General features: G+C 37.9%; 2 protein-coding genes across 4 annotated transcripts in view; one reads left to right on the plus strand and one right to left on the minus strand.

Moving 5' to 3' along the window:
• Nucleotides 1–5,390, plus strand: part of col17a1b (collagen, type XVII, alpha 1b) — a 22,930-nt gene extending 17,540 nt beyond the window's left edge. For 2 of the 3 annotated variants that reach the window (XM_084092301.1, XM_084092300.1), the window contains 9 exons: nucleotides 24–140; nucleotides 338–433; nucleotides 546–692; nucleotides 1,321–1,452; nucleotides 1,673–1,858; nucleotides 3,619–3,780; nucleotides 3,876–3,956; nucleotides 4,086–4,166; nucleotides 4,347–5,390. In XM_084092301.1, the coding sequence (XP_083948427.1) occupies nucleotides 24–140; nucleotides 338–433; nucleotides 546–692; nucleotides 1,321–1,452; nucleotides 1,673–1,858; nucleotides 3,619–3,780; nucleotides 3,876–3,956; nucleotides 4,086–4,166; nucleotides 4,347–4,390 (1,046 nt within the window). In that variant the 3' untranslated portion in view covers nucleotides 4,391–5,390. The remainder of the gene's footprint in view (nucleotides 1–23; nucleotides 141–337; nucleotides 434–545; nucleotides 693–1,320; nucleotides 1,453–1,672; nucleotides 1,859–3,618; nucleotides 3,781–3,875; nucleotides 3,957–4,085; nucleotides 4,167–4,346) is intronic. The other variant, XM_084092299.1, reaches the window with a different exon arrangement.
• Nucleotides 4,927–13,379, minus strand: part of slka (STE20-like kinase a) — a 25,345-nt gene continuing 16,892 nt past the window's right edge. Inside the window, exons 13-18 of the mRNA XM_084092302.1 lie at nucleotides 9,170–9,299; nucleotides 8,283–8,407; nucleotides 8,002–8,190; nucleotides 7,771–7,896; nucleotides 7,498–7,611; nucleotides 4,927–6,527 (exon numbers count right to left, since the gene is read on the minus strand). Coding sequence (XP_083948428.1) covers nucleotides 6,381–6,527; nucleotides 7,498–7,611; nucleotides 7,771–7,896; nucleotides 8,002–8,190; nucleotides 8,283–8,407; nucleotides 9,170–9,299 — 831 coding nt within the window. The 3' untranslated portion in view covers nucleotides 4,927–6,380. The remainder of the gene's footprint in view (nucleotides 6,528–7,497; nucleotides 7,612–7,770; nucleotides 7,897–8,001; nucleotides 8,191–8,282; nucleotides 8,408–9,169; nucleotides 9,300–13,379) is intronic.

Below are 13,379 nucleotides of genomic sequence, written 5' to 3' on the forward strand. Positions count from 1 at the left end.
CCCAGTGACTTTCTTGTGCTCAGGAGAAGATGTGAGGCGTTATGTGGTTGGCCCTCCAGGACCATCGGGTTCACCGGGGATTAGTGCTAGTACCTTTAATGCACAGGAAGTGGCAAACTATGCTATCAGAATAATGAATGGTGTGTCTTCAACCTGAATTCTATGTTAAAGCTGCAATAGATAGAATTTTGTCACAGACAGCAACATAGTGTCTGCCCAGATCCGGCCCACATCTGGTACACGTGGAATCAACATGTACCAGACGTGGGCCAGATCTGGGCAGACACTATTTTGTTGTCTGGGGTAAGACCAATGTCATTTGTTAATTTGTTTTTAGATCAGGGTATTACAAGCAGACCTGGACCACCAGGCCCTCCTGGCCCACCTGGCCAAGCAGGTGTTACCTACAGCGACGTAACAGCTCTTATTCAAAGTATGTGATTCTTTTTCAAATTTAAAAATAATTTTTCATTATGTGTTTTATAACAGTGCATGCACATGCGAAGGGTTTCCTCTCCTTAAATTCCCCTTGAATGTGTTTGAAGGGTCAGGGCTTGGGGGAGGCGTTGGACGCCCAGGGCCCCCTGGTCCTCAAGGAATACAGGGACCCCCTGGTCCGCCTGGTGCCACAGGAGGCAGCTCCCCTGCAATCTCAGGTTACAAATTGGAGGACATCCAGCTCTACCTGCAGAGTGAGTTGTCCAATGAGTTTTATTCTACTGTCTGAGGCCCTTTTTACCCCTGGTATTAGGATGTGTTTTCAGTTCTCCAACCACAAGTGGTCAACTGAGATGCATTATCATTTATATGCAACACTGCTTAACATGCATTTTAAATAAGTCTCACTTTGTGTGGACCCTCCACCATTATTCCGTCACACTCTACATCACTTTTGCGTGAGCACCGAGTGCAGCGCACAAATACTGTTAAATTGATCAAACCATTACGCTGGTTATGAGTGAGCGGGAAAGGAAGCAAATGGAATGGATATGAATAGTAACAGCGACACATAATCCATGTGTTATGACTCTCACATGTTAGGACAGTGGGTGGAGAGGAGGCAGTCTTTTTGGCTGTTTGGCGAACACATTGAGTATCTACACTATGAAAGCAGTCCAGTCGCATACGTTTTCGACTACCTTTGGAAGCAGCTGAAAGTGGACAAGCTCAAAATGTTTTTGACCATGTTTACACTTGTGTTTAATGCTGTCCACTTGTAAATAGATAGACAAAACCGCATCTTAATACCAGGTGTAAATAGGGCCTTATAAATACCTGCAATGTTACAAAAAAATCATTATGTGATTCTGTGGTATTTAGAGTCTGGTTTTAGAGGACCTCCTGGTCCACCAGGACCCCAGGGTCCTCCAGGTGACACTAGGGGCCTTGAATCATATACAGGATCTTCTGCGCGAGAACAGATCCGTGCTGAGCTGCAGGATTACTTGAACAGTGAGTGTCACTCACCACATGCTCTAATCCAGAAACTGACACCTCAGTGTAACTTTACATTGGACACTTTCACTTGGTGGATGTCTGACTGATTTAACAAGTGATCTCACTCCATTCTAGATTCTGAAAGTTGAATGCATGATTTGTTGAACTCCCAGATTTGTCTCACCAGTTTCTGCAAACGCTTTTACCACATCAATAAATAGTTAATTTTTTTCAGGTGACACTATGAGGCGCTATTTTCACAGTCCCCCTGGGCCTCCCGGACCCCCTGGCCAGAAGGGTGAACGTGGTGACCCCGGACACAGTTATCAGAATGCCAGAAACCAACACCGCTTTGGCACTGAGATCAGTGAACCAGTGGACTACTCCAATGTTGCAATAAAAGTAACCGATTACATTAAAAGTGAGTACAGTATCAGTCAAGTCATATGCACCACAGTTATATTCATAATGAAGCTGTAAAAGTAACTTAAATTTGTGTTTCTGAAAGAAATATCCACACATACAATGCAGCAAAAGAATATAATAATAATTTTAGGTAAGTGTTGATCACAAGTGCTGATATTTAGTCCAAAACAAGTGACTGTCTTTAAAGTAAGCCATTGAATCATTCATTTAGGTGATTTGTTCTATTCTCTTAATACTTCTTCTGAATAATTACTTCATGTTCTATTTAGTATGAATGTAAGTCAAATCTTCTATATTTGTCATGTTGTCATTGTCATGTGACCTACCAATGTCAGTTGTGTCACTTCACTGCCATTTATCCCTTAGGGGATAGTGAATTGTCCATTGGATGCGCACTTCAGAATATCGACTGATGCAAGGCTGTAACCGTGGGCCTTGTTTATAAAAGTACTATGCACAGATTTGATCTTAGAGTGTGCATACACTAAAATCCACAGCAACATTCATATTTATAAAAACGGTCTTCGGCGTGGAAAAGTGCTTAACGTCGCAGTCTATACAGTTTTCCTTGTGGCAGGGAGTCTGCAGGTATTTGGAAATCTAAGAAATTCTTGCCGCTCGCCATTCTCAAGTAAAGAATTTAGATGCTGACTGGTGCACTTTTGTATGTTAATGACGTTAATTAAGGGGAGTTTACAAGACTGAAACCATTCAGCTGCACACAATTTCAAGATTATTTGCAATTTATAAATTTCACATTTGGAAGAGAGACGTGCAAACCTTTTTTTGTGTGTGTATGTTCATTCTCTGAATCACACATACGCACATTTGAGAAATGATCGTAAGATCAAATGTAGGACAGCAACATTTTATAAATGAAGTCCCATGTCTTGATTTGGGAAGACCAAACCAGTGTTTAGGAGGAGGGTAATGATAATTGGTGTAATGGTCTTTTATTTAAGGAAATTAAACAAGTAAAGAATTTAAAGGCAAAAATAGCCTACATTTATTTTAAAGTAATCCATTTTAACTATGCAAATATTTTTATTTTTAAAATATGCACACATTTGACTCTTAATTTTTTGCCTAATATGCCTAAAAAAAGCTCTGTTAATGTTTTTGTTGCCCCGTCACATTCAATTATGAATTACAAGAAGCTTTGTGCTGGAATTCATGCTCACCTTAAAGCCAGCCTTCTTCTCAGACCATCTTAAAAATGTAACTTTCAAAACTTTTTTTTTCATCCTAACAACAGTGTTTTGTGTAATGTAGTGCAGGAAAGCAGCAGAAATATCAAATATTTGGGGGTCCCCCTCAGTGTCTATGGTGGTTATGGCCATCTGGGTAAATTTTTCCTACTGTTTTACGAGTACTGTGAATTTGGGCATACTAGCCATTTCATCCTGTTGATTAGTCAACTATTTAGTAGGGAAGAATGCATTTTTGGTGCAGCCACTGTTTTTATGAGTCATTCTCTTGGTAGATTCATTCAAAAACTCCACTACGGTGTGTTGGCTTAGTTTGGTACTACGAGTATCTGGCGATGGTGTCTACAAAAAAAGGCAAAATAGTTATAACAAAGCACTGTAATAAAAAGCAAATCCATCCATTTTTCCAAACCACTTATCCTAAGTAGTGCTGCAGGGATGCTGGAGTTAATCCCAGCTTTTTGGGCTCTAGTCAGGGAAACACCGTGAACTGATGGCCAGTCCATCACAGGGATAATAAGCAAACCATGTCACTCTTTTCCATTAGATCAAGGTCTACTACAGGACCTGACAGAGGGATACTGGAGAACACAAGCAGGAGGGATCCAAGGACCTGCTGGGCCTCCTGGTCCTCCTGGCCCACCCGGGTACAGCCGTGTGATTGGTGCATATGGAAACGTGACTGCAGACCTCATGGACTTCTTTAGAAGTCAGTGTCTACTTTTACTCACATATGCAGATTATATATTTAATTACCACATTTGGCTTGTATTATTTATTTTTGCCTAAACATTATCTATTTAGCACATGGGACCATCCCAGGGCCTCCTGGCAGGCCAGGACACAAAGGGGACAGAGGATACCCTGGACCTAAAGGAGACAAAGGTACCAGTCATCATTGATTTAGCTATTCAGGACAAAATCAAACAGGAAATCAGCTAAAGCGCTGCCCGATTAAACATGAAAGTGAAGAGCTGTGAATATTAAGCTCTATGGTTTGTATGTGATCTACAGGGGAAACAGGGAGCTCAGGGATACCAGGCCTCCCGGGACAAAGAGGACTGGAGGGACCAAGGAGAGAAAAGGGTGAAAAAGGTTAGAATAGTATACTCATCATATATCCTAGCATGATGTTACAACGTATTCATTCAAAATATTCAAAGTTATTATGTCACATCAACCAGCATCTAAAAATCATCAATGATGACGTATTTGAAGGCAGCACTGGATCCAGAAGGCACTCTGACATTCATCTCTCTCAATATTGAACTTTAGGTGATATCCAGACTGGTAGATGGGTACGGACCACTGGTGTGTAAGGGCGTTTGCAGCAGCACACTTTCGTGGATGCACTGACAGCGAAAAGAAATCTTTAAGAAGATAAATCCATAAACTAGCCTCTCCTTATGAAGTAACAGTTAGAGGCTTTCAAACCAATGCATGCAATTTTATAATTCATACATTCAAAACAATTTTCAGCTTTACTAGCATGGGTTTAAGACATCAGTCTTAGTATTCATTATTATGCATTTAGCACTTTTTAGCACTGTTTTTAAGTACTTTTTATCCGATAGTGGACTTTGTAATTGCCTTTATTTTATGATTTAAAAAAAAAAAATTTTTTTTTTTGTATTATATACATTTGTCTATGGTGAAGTCTTGCAATGCAAACACACAAATCAAATCAGAATGTAAGGGATGATATGCCAAACAAAAAAGTATTTTAAGCACCTGAGATAGACCATGTGATGTAACATGACTCACTTTACAATCTTTAACAAAGAGTATTGATTTTACGCCTAACCCGATATGAACCCAAACTGCATCATGTTTAGAAAAAAAACACACCAATAAATCAAAGAAAATACAATGAGTTTTATTTACAGTTTATCAATGGACAAGCGTTTTGATACATAAATGTACCTCAAAAATGCATCAGATATTCCATCAAAGTGCTGCAAGAGGTTAAGGTCACTGTTCAGCTGTATGACACTGGGATATCTCTGGACAAATATCCTGTTTGTGCAAATGCCAACTTTTAAAACCTGTTCAAAGAGTTCACGTCTCTGGTAAAGTACAGCATTTGGGATTTCTCTCAGCATGCAAAAAGTATATGAGCACAGCATGTCATAATATGGCTAAGATACAGATGTGTGATTTCTTACACAAAACATGTTATCAAAAATAAAGCTTGAATCAGATGAAAAGTCCTCAGCAACAGAGAGAGGTGTTCATGTCTTCCCAATGAAACTTTTGCAGACTGCAATGGGCTATTCAAAATTCTGCTCTACATTTGCCTATCAAAAGTATGTGTCCTTCAATAAAAAGAAAACCTAAAATTAAAATAAACAATGTAACATGCAAGTTCATATTCCCCTTAAATTTTGATGAAACAGGAAAAAGAACCAACAATAAAAACGTTCAACTTCGGTTAAATCCATAAATAACTTTTTACCACCATATATGAAACATTCAAGGCGGCAAAGACTGCCCTACTCTCCTTCAAATACGTGAAATTAATTTGCTCGTAAAAAAATAAACTCGGTTACTCTGGACCACAAAGTGACATGCCAAATGAGAAATGACATCATCGTATACAAATATTTGGACAATTTACTTCTTAATGCACTAAAGAGATCACTACTGCATATGTTCAATTTGTTTTAAAGTGTGCAATGTCAACTTATGGGTTACATTCCTTGACTGCAAATATCTTTAACCATAAAGCAAAGAGTAAAAGTTAAAAAGAGTAGTATGTTTTAAAAGCAACTCTGCATGGAGATTAAAAACAGAATAGGCAAAACAGAGGAGGATGCAAAAATACAACATATAACAGCTGATACAAGGCCATAACAGAACTGAAGCTTGTGTACCAGTGACTCGAGTGTCCACGTGTTTAAATGTGATCTCTCACCACTTAAGTTGAATTTTCTGGCTGTGATATTATGTTTGTTATGGGCTTTTCATCATGTGACCCTTATTAAGGCTGTTTCATGATTGTATTCCACAAAGACAAGATGATATTGCCTGAGTGTATTCACGGTTAATTTGCGCTAATGTCTTAAGCACAAATTAACATGACCAGAAGACAACGTACAGAAAACTAAAATGTTAATCCATTGGATTCAATGTGGCAAAAAGCATGTCAATGTAATGCATAAGGTTTGTCCTTCATTACTGTTAGCTTTCTAACTCTCAGAAATTTAACTTCAAACCCATGCATCTATTCTGATCTCATACCTTTGAAAGGACAATGGACTCTTGACTAAAACAGCACTTCCTCGCTTTAAATAAGCTCAGTGGTGAAGGTTAAGAGCCGGAGGAGTGGACGCTGGGAATAGGGTAGAATTTAGAGACTCTGCTCTGGGTGGTGGGATTGAGGCATTCAGACTCTCCACTCATTTTAAAGAAGACTTCCTGTTCTTGCAGTTTACGTGTGAACTCTTCCTCCAGAGCCTGAGAGAGAGAGCAGGAGAGAGACATATAGTATGTGTACTTACAAAGAGCAGTCCTACTCAAAATATATGAGATGGCATATTATCATTCCAGAATACTATGACCTCAGACTTTATTCTAATATTTTCTTAGATTTAAAAAAAAAAAGATAATATTAGGGTTTACACACCCACTATTGTTCAAAAGTTCAGGGTCAGTAAGATTTTTTGGGGGGAGGAGAAAATAATTCTACTCAGTAGGGCTGTATGAAACTGATCAAAAGTGAAAGTGAAGACATTTATAAATGTAACATACGATTTCTGGTAACACTTTACAATAAGGTTCATTAGTTAACTACCTTGGTTAAACTAAGAATGAACAGCATTTATTAATCTTAGTTCATATTAATTTCAACATTTTCAAAAACATTATTAAAATCAAAAGTTGTATTTGTTAACGTTAGTTCATGCACTGTGAACTAACATGAACAAACAATGAACAGCTGGATTAATGAACAAAGATGAATAAATACTGTAACAAATGTATTGCTCATTGTTAGTTCATGTTAATTAATACATTAACTAATGAACCTTATTTGAAGTGTTACCAGATTTCTATTTCAAATGAATGCTGTTCTTTTGGGCTTTCAATTCATCAGAGAATTCATCACAGTTTCCACAAATATATTAAGCAGCACAGCTAAAGACTTGGGTAATGACTGCTAAAAAAAATCACTTCAAAGATAAAACATTTATTTAAATTGTAATAATATTTCACAAAATTAATTTTATGTATTTTCGATTGAATAATTGCAGCCTTGGTGAACAAAAGACACTTCTCTCAAAAACATTAATCAGTAGTAGTGTGCATATAAAAGTTATTAATAATTATATAATCATGTTTAATACATTTTTAGATTTCAAATATTTTCTTAACTTGTTTGGAAACCCACAATCTTTGTCATGGGGGGGTCCAATGAAAATGCAAATACCTTCTTCCTGGGACGAAGCTTCTCCCTCCAGTCTTTCAGCTCCTGACTGTGATCCTCATCCAGCTCCTTCAGCTTCTGAGTCTCATGCTCAATCAGGAGGTGGCATTTCTCATTCTGTTGCCAATAAGACAATGAACCAGATGTTACAACCAAAGATAGAGGGCAACTAGTTTAATTTAAAAGACTCAACAGAACAGAGCATAAATGCAATAAAAAATGCAGGAACAAAGGAAAGAGGAAGATGGATAGAATGTATGTCTGTGTGTTACAGACCTGCATCTGTTGAAGTTCTCTGATGTTGGAGTCACACTGCAGCTGCAAGTCTCTCATCTGGTTCTCATGTTTCTGATGCTGATGAAGTCTCTCATTCTTCTGTCTCTTGTCCTCTTGAGAAGCAAACTGCTCGAAAATAAAGTAGAAAAAGGTTTAAAAAGGACTTAACACAAGCCTGATTCCTCTGATCTTGACAAAGGTCTTCCCGAGCGTCCTGATAGAGGGTCTGACCTGTTTGATCTTCTCTCTGTCCTGCTCTGGTGTTCCTGTGCCAGTGATCCGCAGGCTCTTTTTAAACATTGCCATGCGCGTCTTCGCTTCACTGCGCTGGATCTTTGGCAGCCGAGCTCTTTCCTGTGTCTGTCTGTTCTTCATCTCTTCAATCAGCCGCTGGTTATAACCCTGCATCTGCTCCATCTCCTGATGACCAGCCAAGTAGGAATAAACAGTCAAAGTGGCTGCAAAACATGGCAGTATTTGATTTGTTGTATAAATTGACAGCCAGGTCTCACCTTGTCATGCCTCTTGAGGAGCTGATGTCTCTGCATGAAGTATTGATCCTTCAGCTGTTGCTTCAGCAACTGGTGTTTCTCCTGCAGGTGGCGCTCCTCCAGCTCCCACATGGCTGCCTCCCGAGCTGTTGGTTTGTGAGCCAAAGAATAGAGGAAATACAGCAATTCTCAGCCGTTAGAACCAGATCATTTGACTCCATTCATGTTTAGACATGTTTGCAGACACAAAGTCACAGTTCATTACACATCATAAATGGCAAATCTCAAAACAGTCTGTATGGGACATTTTTCACACACACATCTAATCAAATGAGATCTGGGCCACACCTCAAGAGGAATACAGCTGGCCTTTATAATTGGCCCCCTGTCTGAAAATAACAAAGTTTAGCTCTGTTTCAGCTTGTAACGTGTTTCCGTTGTGGTTGGAATTGAAAGCGTGACCTAGATAAATATATCACCAAATATGTGCAGCTGATTTATTTGTAATGAACATAACCACAAAAGTCTACTGGACTCGTTCTCATATAATCACTCAGTGAAGTTTGATGTGAACTATTTGAGAATATACTGCAAGCAAACAAAAATGTTAACACCAAAAAAACAACAACAAAAAAACCCAGGATGCTTTAAAATGCTTTCTATTATTAATTTAAGAATATTCACCTCTGTAAATAAATAAATAAAATACACACACACACACACACACACACTACTGTTTGGGGACAGTAAGATTTTTTTGAGAGAAAGTAATATTTTTATTCAGCAAGTTTGTGCAACTATATGAAAATATACTGCAAGCAACAAAAAAAAAGAAAAATAATTCAAAATGCTTTTCATTATTAAATGTAAGAATATTTACAGAGGCCTCTCTGTAAAGAGTGTCTGACCTCTCATGAGCTGCTGCTTGTGGTTGAGACAGTCTCTCTCTATAGTGGCAATCTCTAGTTTGTGCTGCTGGATGATCTTCTTCAGAGCTCCATCCAGCTCCTGCTGCTGCCTCTGGAGAAACTCTTGCTCCTAAAAGAGAGACGGGTGGAGCGAGAAGAAGAAGAAAGGAATCGGGTACAGAAACAACAGGGGTGTTGTAAATTAGTATCTGTACATGATCATGCTCCAAGGTGAAGCAGACACATTTCACATGAGCACTAACACAGCACTGATACCACAGCATTAAGAGGAAGGTCACACTTAAACCATTTAACAGAGATAAAACATTTATAAATTCATGATAAATGGATAAAGATTTAAGAAAGGAATGATCTAGAGAATAGATTAACAATACATACAAAGTCACAGTACAGCAATAACAACCTTAAGGTAAGCCCAGACTGACTTTTTTCATATTTTCTAAGCTGATTAAAGGGGAGAAAAAAAAGGTGGGATGGATTAAACACAATAAAATGTGTATTAAAATTAGTTCCTGAAAGCTTAATGAAATTTGATAAACGCAAAAAAGTACACTGCCGTTCAAAAGTTTGGTCGGTAAAAGTCTCATGCTTATCACGGCTGCATATTTGATCAAAAATACAGGAAAAGCTGTATTTTCAGCGGCCATTACTCCAGTCTTCAGTGTCACATGATCCTCCAGAAATCATTCTAATATGCTGATTTGGTGCTCAAGAAACATTTCTTATTATGATCAATGTTGAAAAATACTCAATATTTTTGTGGAAACCATGATAGATTCTCTGTATTCTTTGATGAATAGAAAGTAAAAAACAACAACAACAAAAACATCTTACTGACCACAAACTTTTAAACGGTAATGTATGTATTTGTATAATTTCGGAAAACTATCTGACAATCATTTCAGATCCATTTGGGCTTGCCAAAGACATGTGTAACACTGACAAATTACTCAACCAAAGCAATACAGGCGATATATATAAGCTAATGCATTAATATACTACAACTAATAAAAATAATACATCTCAAAAGTCATCCTGATGTTCGACTCCTTTGAACTTGGCCTTCAGTGGCAGACAGAAAAAAAGCAGCACAGGTGACGCACAGAAACTTGACTAAAGTCTCAGTAACAGTATGAGAGAGTGAATGGATAGAAGAGATACTGAGACAGCACTCCAACACAACAGAGCACCTTCCTGCCCGCATGTGCCGTCAACATCACGTTCAAACACTACTGCACCGTTACAAAGGGGCATGCTTCAGTAGAATCATGTTGAACATAATCAAATCAGTTCCGCTAGTGTTGCTCAACAAATATATAGTGACAACAGTGCAATGATTCCAGGGAGGCTCACATGAACTTCTGCAGTAGGAATGAGGCATTTCAAAGTACTGGGGCGAGGAGATGTGCTGAAAACATGCATTTTGCATTGGTACTGGATTCTATACTTTATGGTCTATTCTCTCTGGTTTTAAAATGTGTAAGCTAATCAGGTTTCCATTACTTTTAGTTATTTAAAAAAGTTAGCTAAACTATTACAGCTGTTGTGAATTTGTATGCATCTGCTCCGTAACTTGTGTGACGGACGGGCACATGTGAGAGGGTTGAGTCACGAAGAGAGAGGAGACTTACATCCTGCATCTGAGCGTTGAACAGAGCACATGAGGACAACTGAAAAGACTGTATCATAACCTGGGCCACACCCTGTGGAGCAAAACACAGCCAACTCCACCACGTCAGGAACAGGGGACACACACGAGCACTCAAGCGCATCACACGCAAACCATACACACATCTCACAATATCATCTAGTCTCCTCATTGCAGTAATCTGTTAGTGTCCTGGGTCCTGAGCTAAGACCCGCAAGCAGTGAAATCAGTTGATCCAGATGATGGACAGAGAGCAGGTTTAGCAGCTGGTGAGTCTGAAGGCTGTCATCCTTGACATGCATGATGAGTCATCATTAGTCTGTTATACTCCTCTCTCTTTGGAGTTGACGGATTGACGGAACATCCTACAGGGCCAAAAGTATGGGGATACCCCTTTCTAACCGGTTTTGCTACTTCAGATACACGCATTTCTAACAGGTGCATAACATGAAGTATACAGCCATGCCATCTGTACAGACAAACACTTGTAGTGGAATAGGGTAGGGCTGCATGATAAACCAAAAATAAAAGTGAAAGGTTACGGTTTAATTATATAAATATATGCGCTGCATGTTTTGGTGTGAAGCGCAGACTGTGTTCTTTAATAAGCGAGCTTATAAACACTTGTCAACAAAAGAGAAGCTTTAAGGTTTAATGTTTCATAATTAAATTAAGACGGTCATAAATATTAATCATTTTATTTTACTGTACAACTGTAAAATTACAATACTATTATATTTCTTTCCTTAAATGCTATTTTTATATTACAGTAAAATATTATATCAGTAATATTTCTTGTTCGTTTATTATTTTAGTTAACTATAATAATTATATTATCGCACAGCCTTAAAATTAATTGGAATGCAGGCACCAGATCTCATCGCCTAATCTCACTAATGCGTTTGTGTCTGGACAAGAGAGCGAATCCCTGCATCCATGTTCTATCATCTAGTGGAAAGTCTTTCCAGAAAAGTGGAAGCTGTTCTGGCAGCAAAGGGAGGACAAATTATTCATTAATGCCAAAATGAAGATTCTTTTTAAATAGGGAATATAAGGAATAACCTTAATTATTTTCAATCCTACAATTCAAGATCAGAGTGGTAGAAAAGAGGAGAAGTGGAAGTGTGTGTATGGGGTGTCTAAATTACCTCTTCATGTTGAATGACTGCTAGGTCTTCCTTTAAGCGTTTCATGAGCTCTTTTCTCATGCGTTTGGGGGACTGTTCGACCTCTTGTTTGACCTACAGTGTGAGCATGCAGACTGTTGGGAATGAAGGCTTTACTTGCGTAGGGACTGACGGTGTAAATCATTAGTCGGAGAAAGTCATGCAAAATCTGCCATGAAGGGTTAATCTATGATGATGAACGCTTTAGTATTTGAAAGATAATCATCTCCAAACCACTGATGATTTCCAACTGGGTTAGCAGTTAATATAAAGATGATTCCAATAGCCCATGATCAGTTACTACCGTTAAAGAGTTGTTCAGAAGCTGAAGAACAGAGAAAAAGCCCACTAACAGCAGCTAACATAGATCCTTCCTTCACCTCTACAACCATTACAGCCATCAGAGTATAGATCCCTTCAAATTAATCTCTAAAAGATGCACACTTCTATATTGCTGACATTTGTTCTTCTGTAAAGGAAGCCGTGTCAGCAGGAATTTAATTTTCAACAGCAAGAGAGGTCAAGTGCCAAAATGTCAAATTGTCAGTTTGATCAGGAAAGAAAGCTATTTTGCTGACTCTAGATTATCCTCGTTCTCAGAAATGCCAGTCACTGTCCAACTGAAAATACTAACAGTTATCTTCATAGTTTTCATTCTTGATGTGAACCGGCCTTAACCCAGTCTGATTAATCAGCTGAAATTATTTGTATTGTCCAATAAATAAATATTACAATAGTGTTCATTCAAATTGATCAATTTTGTCTATCTCTGCCATAATAAAATCACATACATCATTATCATTTCATGTACACTACCAGTAAAAAGTTTGGGGGCTGGTAAGTTTGTGTTAAGTCTCTTATGCTGTATTTATTTGATAAAAAATACAGTTTTAAATTGAAATATTAATAAAGCTTAAAACAACTGTTTTCTAATTTAATATATTAAAATGTATCAAATGATCCTTCAGAAATCATTGTAATATGATGATTTGGTGCTCAAGAAACATTTGTTATTATTATCAATGTTGAAAACAGTTGTGCTGCTTACTCAAAAGAACAGCATTTATTTGAAAGAAATCTTTTGTAATATTATAAATGTCTTTACTGTCCCTTCTGATCACTGCATCCTTGATAAATAAAAGTAGTCATTTAAAAACAAATCCTTCTGACTCCAAACTTTTAAATGGTAGGGTAGTGTATATTACTTTATCTGCTGCTCAGCAATATAGAAAACTGAAATGTGCATCTTGCAATGAAGGTCACTTTTAACAGTATTTTTAAAATGAAAGGAAACTTAATCTCTAGTACATATTAGTCTATGAAAACTGTGTTCCCATCAAGAGAAGAGGCCATACACCACAGCACTGATCTCCAC

The sequence above is a fragment of the Abramis brama genome (assembly GCF_963993115.1).
Source record: "Abramis brama genome assembly, chromosome: 19".
NCBI classification, from domain to species: Eukaryota; Metazoa; Chordata; class Actinopteri; order Cypriniformes; family Leuciscidae; genus Abramis; species Abramis brama.